Source organism: Natator depressus, chromosome 3 (genome assembly GCF_965152275.1).
Source record: "Natator depressus isolate rNatDep1 chromosome 3, rNatDep2.hap1, whole genome shotgun sequence".
Taxonomy (NCBI): Eukaryota; Metazoa; Chordata; order Testudines; family Cheloniidae; genus Natator; species Natator depressus.
The window spans coordinates 93,637,437-93,661,621 of NC_134236.1; the positions used below are offsets into that span (position 1 = coordinate 93,637,437).

The 24,185-nt window shown below is 40.2% G+C and overlaps 1 protein-coding gene across 1 annotated transcript in view; it reads right to left on the minus strand.

The window, feature by feature from the left end:
* TBC1D32 (TBC1 domain family member 32) overlaps nucleotides 1–24,185 on the minus strand; it is a 183,272-nt gene that overhangs the window by 89,695 nt on the left and 69,392 nt on the right. The window contains exon 24 of the mRNA XM_074948323.1: nucleotides 24,068–24,156. Coding sequence (XP_074804424.1) covers nucleotides 24,068–24,156 — 89 coding nt within the window. The remainder of the gene's footprint in view (nucleotides 1–24,067; nucleotides 24,157–24,185) is intronic.

The window sequence follows — 24,185 nt, forward strand, 5'->3', positions numbered from 1 at the left end:
ATTAAACAATATACACTTCAAACTAACATTGCCCTCCTCTACCTCTCAAGTTGGAGTCACAGGTGGTCTGGGTTAGTGGCTGGAGCAAGAGTCAGACCTAGTGGATCGCACAAACAGGGATTTCTCTAACCCCCCCCCCAGAATTTTCCTAACACCCCCCCCCCCCAGTTTTGTGAACTAGTTACATGCAGTGTTGCCAATTTAGTGATTGTTTGGAAATCTGAATTGAAACTGGAACATTAATACACACTATAAAAACATATAAAGTATATGATAAAATACATGTATCTGAAAAAGTATAATAGATTTGAACAGTATGAACACAGACTAGCTTCCTTATACAGCCCTTGTTTTTTGTGACAATGTCAAGTGCATTCACTTTGGTGATGTTGGCCAACCTAATAATTTCAAACTATGATTTGTAAGCAAAGTAAAAATGAGCTCTCCCTGACAGCTAGTAATGAGCTGGGGGGGAAAGGCTTCAGGACCAGATTGTATTTACATTCACACCTAATCTACCTAGGTATCCAGCAAACAGGGCTACATTGCCCAAGTGATAGATTTTGGCTGGGACTGGGTTACAAATCACTTGAATGAGGGGTGATAGGGGGGAATGAAATGTTGTCGTTCTTATTGTGTGAGTAAAGGGCAGTAGAACTGTACTCAGCCTCTGCTGATTGAGGGCACCAAGAAAGAGGGTGGGGACAGGTGTTTTGCTTGATGGTTTGCCTGAGTCACAAGCACTATTTGACATGCCCCTCTCTACTGTTTAAAGACAAAGCTGATTAGGCTCCACAGATAGTCTTTTGGTTTGTTAAGTGACCACTACAGCTGAAATCTCTGATAATCAGGTCTAAGTGCTTAGACCTGCTGTGGGACAGTGTTTCTGTGGAAGAGACGGCCCAGACTGCACTAGCAGCGAGGTTTCCCCCACTGAGAGCTGAACATCCGCGGCATCTGTGACATCTTAGAGGAGTTAAATGCTTGTAAATTGAACCCCAAACAGATGTCTGCTTGTGCATTCGACAGAGCTACAAACTTCTCTGGAAGACATAGCGGACAAGCTTTGCTCAGAGAAAAGCGTAACCCTAGTCTCTCCTATACACACTGTAGAGGCCATCTACTCCAGCTAGCACTAGTACAAGCTGCAGAATCTTCAAGAGACATAAAAAAATAATTAACTTTGTGGCTTTTTTATACTCTTTTTTTTTCAGCAAGAGTCCAAAAGGACTGAACATTTTGGAAACAAATAGAAGATACACTGGGATTGAAGTTCAAATGAGTCCAACTTGGGAAAACCTGCTGGCTTTCTCATTAGTGATTCTTGGCAGTTGTCTGAAAATTACTGCAACCATTATTACTGGCTTTGGAAAGTATCCACCAAGATAGAACAGATCTAAGTAGTGAGCTGGTGGACTACTTTTGTTATTAAGTTCAGAGAAAACTATCGCCATTCTCTCTCTTGTAAGTCTACTGTTGAAACCACTTGGGTCATTAAACGTCATCCAGGCATCTGCTACAACAGTAGTAGATCTTTGTCCAGAAATAGAAGCTATCCTTGGATCAATCAGAGATATCCATTGAAAATGTACTGGAAGAAGCAAAAAGACTTCAGTCCAGAAGTTGACTAATGAAGGTACTTATATTGACTCCATAAGTGAAGAGGACGAGAACAGTTTGTTATGCCAGCTGAAAAAGTACATAGACTTGATTCTTACAAATCCACAATAGAAATTTCTGGATTCTATTCGACCTCCACGTAGCTTTTACAGATGCGTGTCTTATAAAACACCTACAGTTGAGTGGACTCAGGCATTACCAGCAATGGGGATGCTATGTGATCAGGACAGAATAGAGAATTTTGAACACAGAGTGGAATATCATATGACAAATAAATGAAGATTTGACTTCAACTTCATCATCACTAGTGGTTCGACCCAATCTTTGTGCTATGTTTCCTGGGATGAAAGGAATTCATCTCTTGCTAATCCCAGTCACAACAGCTACAGTTGAGCATATTTTTTCCTCATTGAATAGAATTTTGCGTTCTGAAAGAAGTCGCCTTCTGCCTGATCATGGGCATATTATGAAGGACTGGAAGTAACCAACACACAAGAAGACACCAAAGAGTGCAAAATTACAACAAGAAACCAAGATGCATGTAGAAGTAGTGCTTCATAGTAGGCTTGAGTACCCAGCTTTAATTTTTGTGATGATTTTAAAACATGAGTTAAATCTAATAAAATAGTCATGAAACATTTTTCAGTTTTTACTATGGTGCCATACAGCCCACCTTTGCCCTCACAGTCTCAGCTCTCATCGGCCCTCACCTGCCCCTGGATATTCCAACACCCCCCCTAATTTCAATTCCTGGGGAAAACACTGCACAGGAGTCAGAACCAGGAATCAGAACCAGAGCCAGAGTCCAAATACCAGAGCCAAGGGTCAATACAGAGTCAGAACCAGTAATAGGAAACGGGGGTCAGAACCAGATTACCTGAAGTCAGGGAAGGAAGGAGCAGGGCTGGTTCCAAGGCAGAAACGAGGCTGGGAGAGGACTGGAAAAAGGCTGGGTGCAGGGCAGGGTCTAGGCCACATCAGGACAGAAGCAAGACAGTAGCAGGCTTGGAGTGCGGCAAGCACAGGGAAGCAAAGAATCCACAAGTGTGTGCTTTTAGCAGCCAGAGAGCTACTGCTGCTACTGGGCGTAAGAACCTGCTAGCTTCCACAGCCAATCAGGCAGGGTGGTCTGCCAGGCAGCTTAGCTGATTTGTAAGGCTGTCAGGAGATGGAGTACCAGCAGGGCCTTACTCCTGATAGAAGGTGTAACATCTGGGGAATCTGTCTGTACAACTCATGAATTCTGTGTGAGATTAACAACTCTCTCTCTCTCTCTTTACCAAGCTGCAAACTCCATTTTGAATGTACAGCCCTTTGCCTCACCTGTTTTCCTTTTACCTCCAAATGCTGAACTAAAATTCCAAGCACTAGTGATACAGAGCTGACAACAGAGGGTTGTTAAATTGGGATGATCCTCTATTCAAATACAATCATACTAGACAACACGCTGGTGAGCTAGAGTGAGAAGCATTGCATTCAGAATGGGTTGTTTCCCATAAGATCTGTAATTTCTGTGCTTTATTTGATTAGTAAAGATCAATAGTGTGTTTGAATCCTGTGCAAAGGCTGTCTGCGTGTGTTAGTGTGTGTTATGTGCTACACCTACCATATGTCCTTGAAGAGTTAATCTGTGACCTCAGAGTGCTCACACAGCTGGTATGCTGACAGTGGATGTGTTTATACTATGCGGGACTCTGAGTGTTCAGAACTAGTCCCAGGTGTTAGGCAATTGCATCTCAGGGTCTAAACTCAGGAGGGGGATGTTATATAGAGGATCTGCACCCTGACACTGTGTTTAGAGACCCCCAGGCCAGGAGCACTGCCTGGATTCTATTAACCACTGGAATAATTTATGAAGGACCATGGTAGATTTTCCATCCATGGCAATTTTTAAATCTAGTTTGGATTTAAAAAAAAAAAAAAAAAGATATGCTCTAGTTCAAGGAATTATTTTGGGAAAGTTGTATTAGCCGTGTTATACAGAAGGTCAGACTAGATGATCACAATTATCTCTTCTTGCCCTGGGATCTATTACTATTTGTAATATTTTGTCTCATATCTAGCGTACTGTATACCAATTTCTCCCTATGTAGTAGCTCCTTACTCCTAATGTAGCTTATGTATGAGTTAAGCACATGTTTAAGTACTATCCTGAATAAAAACAGGTGTAAAGGCATTAGCATTAATGTTTTACTGAGAACCCTAACTTTTGCAATTATTATCTTTTCGCTAAAAATCTCATTGTTTTGTTTGTTTTTAACTGGAAAGGTATATTTCCCTTTTCCTCCAGCCTAACTCGAAACTGCATTAACAGCATACTCCTACTGATATTTTGGCACGTACTATATCAGAGGTTCTCAAACTGTGGTCCGAGCTCCATTCAGGTGGTCTGCGGATAGTGCCCTCTAAGGCACGTGCCTGGATGGCCACACACAAGAGAATGAAGGGCCAACCACCTAATTAATGGAGCCTCACAGGCGCTGCTACACTAATTAGGTGCCTCGACCCTGGAGAAGATGCACATGTAAGGTGAGGTTGTGGCCTTGGGGGGAATAGGGAGTAAGTGGGGTGAGAAGCAGAGGTGGGGGGAATTTGGGACGTGCAGGGCTGCAGCAGCCAGAGAAAAGAGGGCTGCTGGGGAGAGATGACCCTCCTTCCCAGCCTCAGCTCTGTGGCTGCTGTGGCGGGGGAGAGACCCCCCTCCTTCCCAGCCCCAGAGTGGAGGCTGCCGCGGCAGGGGAGAGGGGGCACACCCATCGCATTAGAAAGGTAAGACTACTGATATTAAAATATGAGTTGTGTGCTTTTATTTGTAGAACAAAAAAACGTGAATTATTAATAAGGGTTTTTTTATATAGTGCTTTTATCCAAAAGCAATAGTTAGCTAACGGTACAAACAACATTTGGAAAGATCATTAAGTGGTCCGCCGAGACTCTCAGCAATTTTCAAGTGGTCCGCGAAAAAAAAAGTTTGAGAACCATTGTACTTATACATATCAAAAAGTTTCACAAAATACTTAATTATATGCACAAAGGTACAGTATCATTCTTACAGTATCATTCTTTAGAAGGCATAATTCATTTCCACAATTGTTGTGTAAACCAATTAGTGACTTTTAATATGTAAACCACTTTTTTTAACCTATCAGCATATTTAGTAGCATAGAGGTTTTATATTGGATTTACTCATAAAATTTGCCCTTCAAGACAAATACTACTTTGTTAATGTATTCCAAGTATGAATGCAGACATGCTGAGGATATCAATACTTATATCTGATGTTTTATAAAGATTTATTGAACCAAAAGAAACAAGAAAATCATATTTGTATTTCTTTAGCTACTCCTGTGAAATATTTGTGCTATGAAAGTTATTACCTTGGATTACTTATGAGTAATCAAAGATATTTTATTGCAATGCATTCAACATCAATGCTATATCAAAATCACTTTTTATGTACAGGTTTGCTTATATTTATTAGGAACTTATTGGAATTCCTTTGACAATTTGCTTTGAAGATTGTCAGAGTCAAAAGCAACCAAGACTACAGTAACTTTGTGTATAAGAGATTGTAACCTATTCACCAAAACAAATGGCTACATCCAAAATTGTTAGTTGACATTCTGTAAAGACATGGAAATGTTCTGGACTCAGAGCAGAAGAATCTGCCTCTGAAATTTGTGAGGTGGCCACTTGGTCATCTCCTTATATTTTGATCTGCCATTGTATCTGTTTCTCTTCTGCTGACGTTTGTTGGCTATTAGGTGTTCCAAAAGCTACTATCAGGCAAGCTCACTCCTCTGACTCTCTGCTCTCAACATCTGTTTTCTATAATTGTCACTTTGTAGGATGGGAGAAGAGGGAATGAACAAGGGGAATGAGTAACAAGGGATGAGTAATTCTGTTTGTTGCATCTTCTCTCTTCCCAGCCTATATCACGTCTCTCTCTACTTGGAAGCGTCTCTTGGTTTATTTTTCCCCTTAATTTCTCATCCATTACTTTGGTCTGGAAATGTTTAACTTGAAAGGAAATTGGTAGATAGGTTCTTTATATACTAGTTTTGACTGATGGAGCTTTTGCCTTATTGCTTGCTGTGGTGACTCAGCTAGGCTAGACTATGCTAACTGTGAGAGACAAAGGCAAAGCCAAACAGGGGTCATTTTAAATGTTTAAAATTTTATAAGGGAAACCCCCAAAATTGTATCAGGAGCATCAATAATATTGAATATTACCAAAGACTTACTAGTTATAATAATAAACTATAGGTTACCCAACCTTTGTGAGCTTGTACATGCAGTGCAGTTAGTGCCAAATGCATTGCTAGTAACAAGAACGCGAGAGATTACTTAACAACATACTGTGCTACTTCAGAGAAGAATTAACTTTTCCTCTCCTTGGCTGTAAGCCCAGATCTACTCTTGCTATCCTGTTCTTTATTTCTCTTTGGCTTCAATGTTCCCATGGCTGAACTTCTTTGAATCAAGTTTATCCGCAAGTGGGGCTTCTTCTCCTAGTGGGTCCTCACTTGTCCATTAGACACCTTTGAACTGTACTCCTTCAATAGATGTTCAAACAGTCACTCTCTCTACTCATTTACTGTAGGTCATTTGTGGGTGGGCTTCTCATTTACTATTGGATCGGTTTTCATCTAACGCAGCTTTTTGAGCAATTCCCCTTTTCACTAATTATATTTCCTTTCAGATTTTTCCCTTTATACACTCTCCCCAGTATATCTGTAGATTTTATTTCCATCTACTTCCTTTCTCTAATAGTGCCTGCTCACATACCTAGGTCTATTTTTTCTACTTCTCTGAACCTGAAACCTTTCCTATTTTCCTTCCTTCCTCCTTCTCGCTTCCCAGTCCTCTACTTTTATCCTCCTGTTCTTCTTTTATTTTATTGCGTCCTCTCCTACCCAGGCACCAGGTTGCATCTGATGAAGTGAGCTGTAGCTCACGAAAGCTTATGCTCAAATAAATTGGTTAGTCTCTAAGGTGCCACAAGTACTCCTTTTCTTTTTGCGAATACAGACTAACATGGCTGCTACTCTGAAACCAGGCACCAGTGTACATGCTACCTCTGCATCTACATTCTTCTCCTTGTCTAACAGATTTTATTTCAACTGCCCCTTCAGGTGGAATCCAAGCACCCTCCCCAGCTTGAGCTCCCCTCTTGTTGGCTCTCTCTCCCCCCCAAGATAGCATTCTGTGATGCTGAATCACAGCTGCAGCAGGTGCTAGTGCCAGGGTGTGGGTTACTACAATGCTATCTATAACTACTGTTGCTAGCTAAAATGGGAGAAGAAGGAACTATGACAAACAGAATTACTGGTGAATAATTTTCCCATATGAAATCTAGCTTGTCAGTTTTGTTCACTGGCCCTTCATTTAATTTTTTTCTCATCTGAAAAACAAAATTGGAAGTACAGTCAGATTACTTAAAACGTGGTTTGATTTATTAAATGAGGTTATCCAAGACAGCTATACAGATAGCTAGTTTATACAATAGTAGCTTGACTTTTTTTGTCTAATTTGATCAAGTATCAACAAATGTGACTTGGAAGGATTAAGTAAAGCAACAAGATTTTAAATAGTATTTGCCCTGTTAAGGATTACATTAACCCTCAGGGTCACTTGTGATATGAAAGAAGCAGCCATCTATAGTTCATTAATTGAAAAGCTGCATTATCACAATATGTCATATATCTTTGAAAGTCTTATAACATTGCCCCAGAATGTATTTTGCTTTTTTTAAAAAAATGCAACTATGCTTTACTTTCTAGACAGAAAACACATTTACAATAATAACCAGAATATCTGACAGTAAATAAACAAAATACTAATTAGGAATGGTTGAATATTAACTGGGATTTGGTGGCAATAAAACCAAAGCATTAGAAAGATTCCTTTGCTTTCAGAAGATGGGATTCCAATATAGTGATCTTGAGAGAGGGAAGAAGTACCTTCTCCAGGAGATTGTTCTTCTCTTCCTGGACCATAAGAAAGACCCTCTGTGGGTGCACCATAGATCCCAAGGATGCAAGTAATGGGTCAGGAGAAGCCACAGTCTATGGCCTTCTTTCCTTCCCAGAGACATAGTTATGCCTAAGTAAATGTAAGTTCACAGGTATTTTGCAAAGCATGAGGGTAATTGACCAATAGCATCACAGGATTCTTTGTAGGAGTAGGCATTTTGGCCCCAGTTAATCAAATTTTGGCAATCGTAAGAGTTATCAGACCCAACAGCCACTCTTACTGGCTGACTGTCAACCTGTTTAAAAATGGAGATAATTGGATTGGCCATTTAGTGCTGCTGGTGTATCTGCATGTTTGCAGAACAGGGTCAGGGGAGAATATCTGAAACTAATGAGAGAATTCATGATTCAACAATGAAAAACAAGGTCTGCAAATGGAAAGGACTATATTACAAACATTTAAAAATGAAAAATTACATATGGAAACTACTTTATATGGAAAAGTGTCACTTTGGTTTAAACTGAATCATTTTTAATTTTTATAAAGGTAAAAATCAATAATTTTAAAATTTGCTGGTAAGCGTAATGTAAGAGGCATTGTATTAAAAGAAAAAAAAAGGGCCAACTTAAATAGTATACTGACCTGACAGAGGAATGTGGAAGGTTGAAGGCTTCCCTCTTATAGAACAAATTAATTAAAATTCCCTTCGTTGCGTTTCAGACATTAGTTCACACATTTAGTTAATTAACAATGCATATACTACAGGTACAATTGGGTGAACAAATTCTTTAAAATGCTACTATTATGCCCCTGTCATTAAGAGGCAATTGTGGATACAGAAAGAGTGAATATTACAGTGCAAAAGAACAGAGAATCATCTTTAAAGCACAACTGAAAAGCACGTTACAGTGTTTAGTATTTGGATCTCCTAAACCCTCAAAGAGATATCAAATTTATAACATTTGTCTAACAAATGTATGTCTGCACATCTCATAGCTTCTGTGGAATTTGGTGCATTCATTTGAATTTGAAATAGAGTGAACTAGATGAAATGTTGACTAACACATACTACTCTGCGGCATATTTCAATAGGCTGCTTGATTTTCAGATAGATGTACACTGTAAGCGGTTAAAGCTCCCATTCCTAAATCTTTTTTCCTGACTTGTTCTATAGACCATTAGAAATATAGATATATGAGATACATTTCTGTATTATTCTGCATTCTTGCCACCAAAAAGGAAATGAATGAAAAGGAAAAAGCATATTAACCATGGTGTATTCTATGACAACCTAATATATTATATATATATAATATATATATATTATATATATATAATATACATATTAGGTTGTCATAGAATACACAATGGTTTTATATATATATATATATATATATATATATATATATATATATCTGGACCCAGGGAAAAGAAGCCCTTGAGGAATTCCACCATGATTTCAACAATTTCCATCCCACCATCAACCTCAGCCTGGACCAGTCCACACAAGAGATTCACTTCCTGGACACTACGGTGCTAATACGAGATGGTCACATAACCATCACCCTATACCGGAAACCTACTGACCGCTATGCTTACCTACGTGCCTCCAGCTTTCATCCAGACCACACCACACGATCCATTGTCTATAGCCAAGTTCTACAATACAACCGCATTTGCTCCAACCCGTCAGACAGAGACAAACACCTACAAGATCTCTATCAAGCTTTCTTAAAACTACAGTACCCACCTGCTGAAGTGAAGAAACAGATTGACAGAGCCAGAAGAGTACCCAGAAGTCACCTACTACAGGACAGGCCCAGCAAAGAAAATAACAGAACGCCTCTAGCCATCGCCTTCAGCCCCCAACTAAAACCTCTCCAATGCATCATCAAGGATCTACAGCCTATCCTGAAGGATGACCCATCACACTCACAGATCTTGGGAGACAGGCCAGTCCTTGCTTACAGACAGCCCCCTAACCTGACACCCCCTAACCTGACACCATCATAGTGCTTAATCACATCAGCCACACTATCAGAGGCTCGTTCACCTGCACATCTACCAATGTGACATATGTCATCATGTGCCAGCAATGCCCCTCTGCCATATACATTGGTCAAACTGGACAGTCTCCACGTAAAAGAATAAATGGACACAGATCAGACGTCAAGAATTATAACATTCAAAAACCAGTTGGAAAACACTTCAATCTCTTTGGTCACTCAATTACAGACCTAAAAGTGGCAATTCTTCAACAAAAAAACTTCAAAAACAGACTCCAACGAGAGACTGCTGAATTGGAATTAATTTGCAAACTAGATACAATTAACTTAGGCTTGAATAAAGACTGGGAGTGGATGGGTCATTACACAAAGTAAAACTATTTCCCCATGTTTATTCCCCCCTCCCCCCACGGTTCCTCACACATTCTTGTCAACTGCTGGAAATGGCCCACCTTGATTATCACTACAAAAGGTTTGTTTTTTTTCCTCTCCTGCTGGTAATAGCTCACCTTACCTGATCACTCTCGTTACAGTGTGTATGGTAACACCCACTGTTTCATGTTCTCTGTGTATATAAAATCTCCCCACTGTATATTCTACTGCATGCATCTGATGAAGTGAGCTGTAGCTCACAAAAGCTTATGCTCAAAAAAAATGGTTAGTCTCTAAGGTGCCACAAGTACTCCTTTTCTTTTTGCTAATATACTGTAACATTCAAAGTATTTACTGTACAAACTTGGAAATAACTATCTAATTCCTTTTTTCATTGTAGATCCATACTCTTGGGAAAGATATTCCTAAACGTGTGACTTTTGAAACAAACTAATAGTTTTCTAGAATTCCATATAAACATAACTGTGCCTAAAGGGGAAAAAATGTATATAAGGCACTGTAACTGCAAGGAGAGCTCACTCACTTTGTGCAACAACTGGAGTTTTTCAAGATGCATGTCGCTGTGGTGCTTCACTTCAGGTGTGCATGTACCCTGCATCTTTGACTGGAAAATTTTGGTAGCAGTGCCCATTCAGCACATCCTTGTGACCCATACTGAGGCTATATGGGATTGAGCACGTGAATGGCCCTCTTTTCTTTCTTTACCACAAAGTCCTACAGAGGAAACTCTGAAGCAGAGGGGAAGGAAGGCAGGTAGTGGAGCACTCATAAGGACAGAGATCTCAAAGAAATCCAGTTACTGCACAAGGTGAGTAACAGCTCCATCTTCTTCAAGTAGTGCCCCTGTGGGTACTCCACTTCAGGTGACTCCCTAAATAATAACCCCATTAAGGAGGTGGTAGATTCGGAAAAGAGTCCAGCACTGAAGAGAACTATGTTGCCTACTGCAGCATTCAATCTAGCAGCATGAACCAAAGTGCAATGGCTGAAAAAAGTATGCACCGAAGTCCACATTGCAAGTTTGCAAATCTCAGCAACTGGAATGTCCTTGAATAGGGCTACAGAGATAGACTGTGATCTAGTAGAATGTGCAATCCCTCGTAGGGGAAATTGAGCATCAGACAAACCATAGCAAGTCATAATACATCGAAAGATCCCTTTAGAGAGTCTGTGTGTAGAGATAATGGATCCCCTAGACCTAACCACAAGAGAATCAAAATGTCTAGGGGACTTCCTGAATGGTCTGGTTCTGTCCAAGTAAAAGGCCAATGCCCTCTAAACATCAGTGTATGGAAGGTAGCATCCTCTGTAGACTGATGCAGCTTAGGAAAGAAAACTGGAAGATGAATAGTCTGGTTAATACGAAACTCAGAAGAAACTTTAGGTAAAAATTTTGGATGGGGTCATAATGATACCTTCTTCTGGCAGAACATAGTAAATGTAGGGCCTATTAAATAGAGCCCCTACTAAATAGAGCCCCAATCTTTCCAACCCTTCACAAAGAAGTGATGGGCACCAAAAAGCCTGTTTTCATAGACAAATTTAACGGAGAACATGTAGCTAGTGGCTCAAAAGGTTGTTTCATGAAACAATTAAGAACAAGGTTTAGATCCCAAAGCGGAGCAGGATCTCTAGCCTGCAGAAAAAGGATCATAAGACCTTTCAGCAAAAAGAAAAGGAGTACTTGTGGCACCTTAAGAGACTAAGAAATTTAGTCTCTCAGGTGCCACAAGTACTCCTTTTCTTTTTGTGGATACAGACTAACACAGCTGCTACTCAAGGACCTTTCAGGAATCTCCAAGTGGTCAGATGTGTGAAAACTAAGAAACCTTCCACTGGCCAGCAGTAACTTGTTATTGACAAGCATCAGAGGGGTAGCTGTGTTTGCCGCTTTTACAGATCCAGACTAAGAGTCCTGTGGCATCTTATAGACTAAAAGATGTATTAGAGCATAAGTTTTCGTGGTTGCATGTATTTTTGTCCGATGCATGTATACACCCACGAAAGCTTATGCTCCAATACGTCTGTTAGACTATAAGGTGCCACAGGACTCTTTGCCGCTTTTGTTATTGACACTAAGTGAACGTTGACTGAACCTTGATTTGAGAGACCTGATGTTTTCAATTCCAACAGATAATCCAAGATTGTAGAAAGAGTCAACTGGACAGGTGACATATGACAACAGTTACACTAAGGATGATATCTTCTTCATTTATGAAGGAAAGTGAGTCTTGTAGATTCCTTCCTGTTATTTAAGAGCACATACTCCTGATGAACAGGATGCCTTAAGTCCCAAGAACTATTGAGGGCCCACGGTTGGAGTTGCAGAACATTCAAATTGGGGTGAAGTGTTGGACCCGCATTCTGAGACAACAGTTGAGAACTGATCGGGAGCCGCCACGGAGGGCAAGAGATGAGTCTGATGATGTAAGGAAACCAAACTTGTCTTGGTGAAGTTGGTGCAATCAAAATGACCCAGGCTTGGTCCTACTTGATCTTGTTGAGAACCTTTAAAAGCAACAGAGTTGATAGATATGCATAAAAAACCCCACCTTTGTCCATGTAATAAGAAAAAAACATCTACAAGAGATTGGAGATTGAATCCTCCTTTGGAACAAAATTTTCTGCACTTCATGGTGGCTGCAGTGTGACATGGTCGACCTCTGGAAACCCCCTAATTAGGAATATTTTGTTGAGATCTTGAGAATCCCATTCATAATTTAGGGGAAAATGTCTGCTGAAGTTGTCTGCCATGGTGTATTGCATACCCGAGAAATAAGAAGCTGAAATGACTATCTGGTTGGCAATGCACCAATTCCAAAGCTTTACTGCTTCAGTGCAGTGCAACAGGGAAGAAGAAGTTACTCACCTTGTGCAGTAACAATGGTTCTTTAAGATATGTGTCTCTATGGGTGCTCCACTGTAAGTGTGCTTGCTTCCCTGAGCTGCTGATCGGAGAATTTTGGACAGCACATGCACTACCTCTCCTCGTGCCCTGCCACGAGATTAGCCAATGCACGTGGGCTAACCCTCCCCCCCCCCAGCTCCTTGTCTACCGCAGAGTCATAGACAAGAACTCTGAAGTAGAGGGGAGGAGGGTGGGCTGTGAAGCACCCAGAGGGACACACATCTCTAAGAAACATTGTTAGTGCACAAGGTGAGTAACTTCTTTTTTTTCCCCAAGTAGTGTCCCTAAGAGGGCTCCCCTGTAGGTGACTTCCGATCAGTATCCCTACTGGAGGGCTGGGGCTTTGGAGTTTGGTCAGTTACAGATGACAGTACTGTGGAGCCAAAGATCACATCGGATCACATAGTGTTCTGTGAAGGTATGGACTGACGTCCATGTTGCCGCTCTACAGATTTCTCACATGGGGACATTCTTGAAGAAAGCAATGGTGAGGAGATCGACCTCATGGAGTGTGCACAAATCCTATCTGGAGGGATCACTCTTATGCAGTTTGAGACCCATTCGGAGAGAATCTCTGGGCTGAAACTGCTGAGCCCTTGGATCTTTCCGCAATAGAGAGGAAAAGTTTAGGAGACTTCCTGAAAGCCTTTGTCCTATCCAGGTAAAAGGTTAGGGCTCTCTTTACATCTAGTGCATGTAATATAGCCTTCCTATTCTCTCGGTGAAGCTTGGGGTAGAAGGCTAGAAGATGAATCAATTGGTTCATGTGGAATGGGGAGGTTACCTGAGGGATGAATTTGGATGTGGCCTGAGAGTAACCTTGTCCTGAAAGAATATTGTGTAAGGAGGATGTGCCATCAGAACTGCTCTTTCTCCTATTCTCCTAGCCAAGGTGATTGCTATCAGGAAGGCTGTTTTCACTGAGAGATGTGTAAGCGAACAGGTGGCCATAGGTTTGAAGGGAGGCCTAGTCAGTCCTCTCAATACCAGGTTTAGGTCCCATGTGGGGATAGGAAGTCAGGGTTGTGGGGAAAGGTTAACTCTATCCATGAGGAATCTTTTAGTGGTCGGGTGTGATAGCACTAAGTATCCCTCTACTTGTTGGGGAGGGCTGCTACAGCTGCTTGGTGGACGCTGAGAGATAGTCCCAATCTTTTTAGGGTCAGTATATAGTCAAGGATCTTTGGCAGAGCCATGGATTTTGGGGAGATTTTCTGGGAAGTTCACCAAATCTGGAACCTGGACCATTTTTGCAAGTAAGTATGGCAGGTTGAGGACAGTGTGATCTCATGGGCGATACACCAATTCCATAGTCTCATCACTTCCACACAGAGGGAGGGTGACCTGGCTCCCCCTTGTCAGTTTATGTAGTACATACATGCCATATGGTCTGTAAGGACTCTAGTGTGTGATCCCTTGATTAGTGAAAGGAAATGGGCAGAGGCATTTCTAACTGCCCTTAGCTCGGGGAGGTTGATATGAAGGGATATCTCCATTGATGACCACCTGCCTGGTGTTCTGAGGTTGTTTAGATGTCAACTCCATCCTATGAGCGTTGTGTTGGTAGTGAGAAGCAATGATGTAGGGGAGGGGATTGTGAAAAGGGGATCCCCCTACAAACATTGGCTGGGTCTTTCCACCAGTCAAAGAAGTTTTTGATCCTGTGGGTAGTGACAGAGTTGTCTAGTCTGCACTCTGTTGCTGTTTGGTCTGTAAACTGAGCTGAACCACATCTGGAGGCATCATATGTGAAGGTGGTGGTATTACTTCTGTGCCCGCTGCTATATGCCGAGGGCCCTACCAAATTACCAGCCATTTAAAACACGTCATGGACCGTGAAATCTGGTCTTTTTTTGTACTTTTACCCTAATACCGATTTCAAGGGGGAGACCAGCATTTCTCAAACTGGGGGTCCTGACCCAAAAGGGGTTCAGGGTGAGGGGGTTGCAAGGTTATTGTAAGGGTGTCATGGTATTGCCACCCTTCTGCGCTGTCCTCAGAGCTGGGGGGACAGAAAGTGGTAGCTGCTGCCTGAGGGCCCAGCTCTGAAGACACTGGTGCAGAAGTAAGCGTAGCAACAACATACCATGCCATCCTTACTTCTGTGCTGCTGCTGGCAGTGGCACTGCCTTCAGAGCTGGGGTCCTGGCTAGCAGCCGCTGCTCTCTGGCCACCCAACTCTGAAGTCAGTGCCGCTGTCAGCAGCAGTGCAGATTTAAGGGGGACAATGTGGAGATCCCCATACAATAACCTTGTGACCCCCCACAACCCCCTTTGGGGTCAGGACCCCTCCAGTTACAACACCATGAAAACTGAGATTTAAATATCTGAAATAATGAAATTTATGATTTTTAAAATCCTATGACTGTAATATTGCCCAAAATGGACTGTGAATTTGGTACATATGCCCCAATAGTAGAAAGCAGTGTCTGGCTGATATTTGTGGGCTCTTTTGAATGGTCTCTACAAGTGTGGCCAAGGAGAAGAATCTGTGTTGAGGTAGGAGAGCTCTGGCCTGTACCTAGTCGAGGTCGACCCATATAAATTCCAGGCACTGTACCGGAAAGATGGTTGATTTCTGGGCATTGATCTAAACACCCAGCTCCATGAACAAGTTGATTGCAGATTTGGTGACTTGGAGAGCCTCTTGGAGAGAACAGGCTCTGAGGAGGCAATTATCCAGGTAGGGGTAAATCATGATCCCTTGGGAGCATAAGTGTACTGCCATTCCTGGGAGAACCTTGGAGATTACTCTCAGAGCAGATGATAGTACCAAGGGGAGTACTTTGTACTGGTAATGTTCTTGTCCCAGAGTATATCTGAGAAACCATCTGTGAGATGGTAGGATTGAGATATGCAAGTAGGCGTCCTGAAGGTTGAGGGCTGAAAATCAGTCTTCCTGTTCCAACACTGGAATACTCATATCTAGTGTGACCAACTTGAATTTTTGAGCTTTGACAAACTTGTTGAGTGCTCTGACATCTATTATGGGTCTCCAACCTCCCTTCCTGTTGGGTATTAGGAAATAACGAGAATAAAAAACTTTGCCTCACACATATTGAGGTACTGGTTCCATGGCTTCTAACTGGAGGAGACAATCTATCTCTTGTTGTAGTAAACTCTTGTGAGAAGGGTTCCTGAAGAGTGATGGTTGTAGTAAACTCTTGTGAGAAGGGTCCCTGAAGAGTGATGGGAAGGGTGTTGTGGAGAGGGACGGGAGGTAAAACTGGATGGAATACCCATTGCAAACAATCTCCAGGACTCATCAGTCCGATGTTATGTGTTACAAGTGCTGCAAAACATTACAAGACAGTAGCCGAATAGGTGGGAAGCAGTGGTCAGCTGTAGCGGTTGGGGGAAGTAGTCCGTTAATGCCTTGACCAACACGTTAAAATTGGTGCTTGGAATTAGATGGTTGTGACATGGAAGACTGTGGGCCAGATGGTTTACACCTAAGGAACTTAGATTTTTTTACTCTAGGGTTCGTAATAGCACTGAGTTTGGTATTGGGAGGTGCATGATTTGTGCTGGGGCTGCAGACTAAGTTTCCCCTTCTGTCCAGGCGTGCAGATATCCAACAAATAGAGAGTGGCCCTGGAATCTTTAAAGGTATGTCGGGAGGTGTCCGTCTCATCCACAACGAGCTTTGTGCCTTCAAAGGGAATGTATTCGATGGTCAACTGCACCTCTTTGGGGAAGCCCAAAAGGTGTAACTATGACATATGCCGCATAACCACCACTGTGGAGATGAACTGGGCTGCTGTATCAGCTGTGTCCAGAGCAGACTGTAGCACTGGCTTGGCCACTAGCTAGTATATCTTTTGTGCTCTCTATGAGTAAAGTGTGATTGGTTTAGAATTCCTTTTGCAAAGTCAGTCTTCTTGGTTCATAAGAACATAAGAATGGCCATACTGGGCCAGAATAAAGGTCCATCTAGCCCAGTATCCTGTCTTCCGACAGGATCCAATGCCACGTGTCCCAGAGGGAATGAACAGAACAGGTAATCATCAAGTGATCCATTCCCTGTTGCTCATTCCCAGCTTCTGGCAAACAGAAGCTAGGGATACCATCCCTGCCCATTCTGGCTAACAGCAATTGATGGACCTATCCTCCATGAATTTATCTAGTTCTTTTTTGAACCCTGTTATAGTCTTGGCCTTCACAACATCTTCTGGCAAAGAGTCCCACAGGTTGACTGTGCATTGTGTGAAGAAATACTTCCTTTTGTTTGCTTTAAACCTGCTGCCTATTAATTTCATTTGGTAATCAGGCTGAAAAGTCCCAGTCTTATTAATCTCTCCTCATACAGAAGCCGTTCCATACCCCTAATCATTTTTGTTGCCCTTTTCTGAACCTTTTCCAATTCCAAATATATCTTTTTTGAGATGAGGCGACCACATCTGCACGCAGTTTCAAGATGTGGGCTTACCATGGATTTATATAGAGGCAATATGATATTTTCTGTCTTATTATCTATCCCTTTCTTAATGATTCCCAACATTCTGTTCGCTTTTTTGACTGCTGCTGCACATTGAGTGGATGTTTTCAGAGAACTAGCTACACTAAATCCAAGATCTCTTTCTTGAGTGGTAACAGCTAATTTAGACCCCTTCATTTTGTATGTACAGTTGGGATTATGTTTTCCAATGTGTATTACTTTGCAATTGTCAACATTTAATTGCATCTGCCATTTTGTTGCCCCGTCACCCAGTTCTGAGAGATCCTTTTGTAGCTCTTTGCAGTCTGCTTGGGACTTAACTATCTTCAGTAGTTTTGTATCATCTGCAAATTTTGCCACCTCACTGTTTATCCCTTTTTCCAGATCATTTATGAATATGTTGAATAGGACTGGTCCCAGTACAGACTCCTGGGGGCACTACTATTTACCTCTCTCCACTCCGAAAACTGACCATTTATTTCTATCCTTTGTTTCCTATCTTTTAACCAGCTACCAATCCATGAGAGCACCTTCCCTCTTAACCCATGACAGCTTACTTTGCTAAAGAGCCTTTGGTGAGGGACCTTGTCAAAGGATTTCTGAAAATCTAAGTACACTATATCCACTGGATCCCCCTTGTCCACATCTTTGTTGACCCCCTGAAAGAATTCTAGTAGACTGGTGAGGCATGATTTCCCTTTACGAAAACCATGTTGACTCTTCCCCCAACAAATTATGTTCATCCATATGTCTGACAATTTTGTTCTTTACTATAGTTTCAACCAGTTTGTCCGATACTGAAGTCAGGCTTAGGGTTCCGAAGTGGTCTTAGGCCTAGGTTGTCTGGAATGCATGGCCCTATTTCTGAGAGCTTATGTCCTGGAAGTGAACCTAGAGGCCAAAGAGACAGTGGCTGGAGCCTACTCAGAAACAATGAAGAATTAAAGCACATGGTCCAGTGTATGGGTCCAAAAATAACAGCCATGTCAGTGTCCAGCACAGGAGCTCAGCCAGGTTTAATGAACCAAAATCTTAAGTCAGAACTCTTCTGAATTAAGGATTGTAAAGAAAATTATATAGACTCATGCTGGAAATTCTCTTGTTGGGGAATTAATTATGTCACCTTGATCAGAAGAACATGTTCTGTACTCACTTACATTGGGGCCCTTTTTTATGGATTTTGAGACACTGGCTGCTCAAAGGCATGTCTTATTTTCTTTACTGTGATTTCTACTATGCATTTCTACCGAGCAATTTTTTCTACCTTGATTTCTATAGTGCTAAACAGATAAGACTTTAAAAAGGAAGCTGATAATGGGGTCCACACAGTGTCATTCTTCTGAATAACATCTTTAATCTATCTTCATCACAACCAATGAGATCTGACCCTCAACTCAGGAACAAATAGTCGGGCTTACTCAAAAGAAAACAGTAACACCAGAAAATATAACATAAAAGCTTAAAATTTTAATTAGTTATCTGTAAGTCGCTATTATGGGAAATGATCTGTAACAACTATCTTAAAAACTAAGTTTAAATTTAGCAGGTACAATGAAATTTGAAGTTAGAAAAGCACAGCATATGACTGAGGGAGACTAGAGTTTTTAACCCAAAAATTGTGTTTGAAATGCAAGAAAGCAATTTAGAATTTCTGTGCTCTAGGCAGAAGATTTGTAAGAATTCTGTGTATTAACCATGAGCTAAAACTAAATTGACCATCATTGCTTTCAAAGAGTGAGATGCATACAGGCATTCAAATGACCATCCCACCAATCAACAGCAGTACGGAACACATGATGACAGCTAATTTAGCATATTCTCCTGTTCACATATCACCCTGTTCTCTTGATATCGAAAGAGAGAAAAAGACTTTAGAGCCTTTTTATATAAGTTTATTAACTCTACTACTTGGTATTAAAAAAAAAATCACCAAAAACATGCTGTGACAGATTGTTCTCAACCTTCAGCTGCTACTGACTTTTACAATATTTGATTTCTCTTTGTTGTAAATTTAACTAGTGTGACAGACCCACACCAGTGGGGTACAGGAGTCTGGTAGAAGGCAAATATACTGGCCACTGGATGAATAGTTTTCTGTTTCCTGAGTGACCAGAGCAGGGGCTGTGCTAGAGCAATCAGGAACCTCCTAGAACCAATTAAGACAGGGAAGTTAACTAAGACACCTGGAGCCAATTAAGAACATACTAGAATCAATTATGGCAGGCAGACTGATCAGGATACCTGGTTTAAAAAGGACCTCCGATCAGTTAGTGGGGGGAGTGCAAGGAGCAGGGAGTGAGAGGCCAGGGGAAAATAGCCCAGGGAGTTGAAGCTGTCACGTAGCTGATGCAGGAGACATTGTAGACAGCTGCTATCCACAAGGCCCTGGGCTGGAACCCGGTGTAGAGGGTGGACCTGGATTCCCCCATCCCCCCAACTCCTGATCGGACTCAGGAGGAGTTGACCTGGTCTGTGAGCAATACCAGAAGGGAAGGTCTAATTTGGAAAGGGATCTGGCCTGTCCCGGATCTGTGGGGCAGATCCCCACTAGGTGGGGCAACAGAGACTGCGGAGATTGTTCTCCGTTTCCCCCATGCTGGCCAGTGACGAGGTTAGCTGAGTGAATGGCAGGTTTGAGCCTCTAGCAGAAGCGGCCAAACTGAGGACTGTCATGAACCTCTGAGACAAGCAAATCCTCCAAAAACCACAGGACCCACCAAGGCAGAGGGGGAACTTTGTCACACTAGATATTTATGTCTACACAAGTCCTTTATCCCATTATAATTAACCTGCTGCTCCTACCAGATTTGGTCAATAATGCCACAGTTCAGTGTTTGACATTACAGTTGCTTCATATACTAGCAAATTTGACGTCACTGAAGGAATAACGCAGGAGAGCATGCTGACTATACAAGACAATGTTTCTTTTGAAAAAGACAGACGTCTTTGTACTCAGAAATTTTAGGAAAGTAGATAAAAATTAATCTCAAATGGATTCTAGTGAAATATATATCTTTCAAGTTTGACTCCATGGGGTTCAGAGGTGCTTGCAAGTCGAGCAAGAGAATTGAAGAAAAGAAAAAAAGCATGACATTAAGACAGAAATCCAAGATCATTTTAGGAGCGAACTTGGAATTAGTATGTAATGGTTCAGATTCCTTCTATAAGGGACTGAATTAGTCAGAATAAAAGTTTTGTATTTGCAAATTCTAAAAATATTACCAGTGAAATAGTATGTGTGCACCTTCCAAAACTCATGAAAATCCATTAAAACAATAAGTAAACATTTAAGCTATTTACTAACAATTTTCAAACTTAAGGTACAAAAGGGAAATGTAACATGAAGCTGGATGCTTCAAACACACTCAAAAATAGACAGTATTCAGCTGAAATGTGTTACTGATGTTATAAAAATGCAACATATAACTAGAGGATACTAAGTCAACTGTCTCAGATACAGGATTAAGAATATTTCCATTTTTTCCTCCGCTTTAAACCATTATTCTTTATACTTCCTTATGGGGAATGCATTTTGTGGTCTGATTTTTAAAAGTATTAAAACATCAGTGACCATCAGTACAGTAAGGGGACAAGTTTAATCAGTTTTGAAAATATAGTTTCCAAAATATTACATATATTGCTTTAAAATATATTTGGGTAAGAAACAGCAGACTGATTTGTGATGCTTTTGGTCTCACCTAAGCCATTCACTTAAGCCCATAAAAACAGAAGAAAGTTTTGTAATAAATCATAATGATATTTGTTATGAAGTGTTTTATTGTGTTAAAACACTTGTCAAAATACCCTTCAAATTAATTTTTTCATAAATATTGTAGATATTGTTTGACAATAATATATAGTTTTCTCTTGAATCAAACTGACAGCTTAAGAAAGCATATTTAAGCCACCTGAGATGTCACAAAGAAGATAGACATCATAGACTTTGCTATTTTTTCTTGGGTACCTATTTAATGGACACTAAATGCCAAGCTTACTACTATGGATAAAAATATTTGAAAAGAAGGTGACAGGCCACATAATATAGGGATCATGTACTCCCACATCTGACATTGTATACCCTTATATGGGGTTCAGAGTTTGTTAGAGATCAGAAGACTTAGTGCCTCGCTTTGGCATTCTAATAAATGTAATGAGCAGTGTTGAAAGTCTCTAGAGTGAGTTGCATCTTCCCTTCTTCTAATAGAAGGAAAGTTGGCAATAAATGGGGCCTTTGAGGGAAGACAGGGGAAGGGGGGACGTTCGTGGGAGGCTATGAAATGGTATATCCAAGGCATCACTGAGGTTATAAAAGGAGCTTAGGCGGCCCCACGGAAAATTATGGTTCAGTAGTTAAAGAATCTTTCCTTTGATTTCCTGATGTAGCAGCCATTTAATATTATGTTAAAACATTACCTACTTTGATATGCAGGACATTTTCATATTGTGAATAGCGCATTACTTATTTTTTCCCTAAAATAATAATAGCAACAATAACAATAATACTATCTAGTTTATATAGAGCTTTTCATCAGTAGATCTCAAAGAACTTTACAAAGGAGTTCAGCATCATTACCTTAATTTTACAGATGGGGAAATAAAAATGTGTATGCTTGGAAGAATTAAATGTTTATCAGCAAATGCTGATAAATGTTGAAAATCACTATATACACATAAACCAACAAAAAAAATATTTCCATCAGTAATAAGTGAAATTTACAGATAGACAAAGCAAGAAAAATTGCTGCTTGAGAATTAATTAGGGTTTGATTTAAGGCTATTTACTGTGTACATTTTGACATGTGATGTTGACAATTTTTTGGTTTAATGGTTCTAAAAATAACTTTTTGAATATCAGTGTCTCCTGTCATTAAATAATTATTCTCTGACCCACCACCCCCATTGTCTGACCACCCACAATTTCCAGGAACTGAGAAATATGCAATTAACAAAAAAAATTCTTAACACACACAATTTTTGACAACTGTGAAAATTTAAAATCTATATAAATATAGAAAAAAAGCTTAAAACCAAACACTGATATCTGTCAAAATGATAAAAAATAAAAATTGAGTTCTGCCAAGCCTAAAAATGAGGCAGTTTGTCTCTTTACATGAATTGAGAAACAGACCAACTTTCCAACCCTCAGAAATTTTCACTTGCTTTCTGTCCTTTCATAATCCAGTGCAAGATTTCCTTCTATGCTTCAAGTTTTTCAGTAAACTTTAAGACCCCTCTAATCTACTTAAATAGATGTTTATAAAATGGTTTCAAGTGTCATGGTTGTGGTGCCCATGTACACCGGGTACAAGCTTGTTAAACACATTTTTTTAAAGCATTCACAATCAGGTTGGAATATGTGTACTTGCTTAATTTTGTCAATCTAAAAGGAATCAGGGAGTCAGCTAGCTGTGTACCCACTCAAAGAGATTAGCTGAACGTTTTATCTCTGTGTATAAAACATGCATGATTTTATGGTTCAATGAGCTCCCCATTTTTTTTTTAATTTTTTTTTGCAGTGTAGACAGGACCTTAATAAAAAACGCAATATAAACACACAGACAAAACTCATAGTTCCTTTTCAGAACAGCCTGCCCAACTGGGGGTGAAATCCTGGCTCTACTGAAATCAAAGGGAGTTTTGCCATTGACTTCAATGGTGCTAGGATTTCACAGTTGTTCCTAAGTAACTACTAGCTATTTCAAATGCTATTTGCAGACTCATCACTTCTACCTAACTTAAGACTCCTATAGTCCTATATTATTTTATGAAACAATCTCTGACTCCCTGTTTCATGGTACAAGACTGTACTTCTCATATCTCAAAACTTTGACACTGTACATCTCATACCTGTCCTGCCAGATGAAAGATGTTACCTGGATTATTTGATGTAATCTACAGTACATAGTTCACTATTATTTGCATGTATGGTACAGATTAATTTACTCTGATATTTTGGTAAAAGTGGGGCTATAGAAAACTAACTTTGGACTTTATAAACCATGGGGACCGTTATTCTGCCCAATCAGATATTATCAAACTTTTTCATAGTATGGATCACATCTTAGTAGAGATATCCTTTCACTTATACACACGAATATATAAACTAAGCAAACTATTTATCATTCAGGCTAGGAAAGCAGAAAGAAAGATAGATAGATTGTTATTTTTATCTTTAAATATGTGGAAACCATGCAGACACTATATTGATGAGCATCATATTCAGCAGACACATTTAAAATGTTCATTCAAGTTCTAGACATATTACTGGTTCTAGTGGTACCTCCCATTTTAAGCACAGGGAATATTGCTGGAATTGGTAATATAATTAAAACAGAATGAATTTCTGAAATGCACTCATTGTAGATAAATTAAATATATAAAGCTTCACATGGTAATGTAAAATCCTCAATTTATTACAGTATTTTAGCAGGATGTTTGTTTCACATATCATGATGGATGTACTACATTTGCTTTTCAAACATCCATGCTAAATAACCTTGTGCAACTGTTTTTATTGCATCAGATACAGGAATATTAAATAAAGATGGTCTTTGCTGTTTTCCTAATTCTATATAATGCATTTTTCATTCAACCTTTCCATGTTTAAAAAAAAATAACTAACTGAATTTCACTTTCATGCACAATAAGAAGCAATAATATAAGTTTATTGGAAACCAATAAAAACTTGCCGTACTGTATTCTCATTTTGAACAGAGTGGATCTTACCTCAGACCAAAGATGTGTGATTGTTCATAATTGAATAAGGAGTGAATTTTAGCTTCTGAATTCAAAATTATAAGTCTGTCAATTATATCCTGCAAAAAGAAGGCATTATTGTAAAATT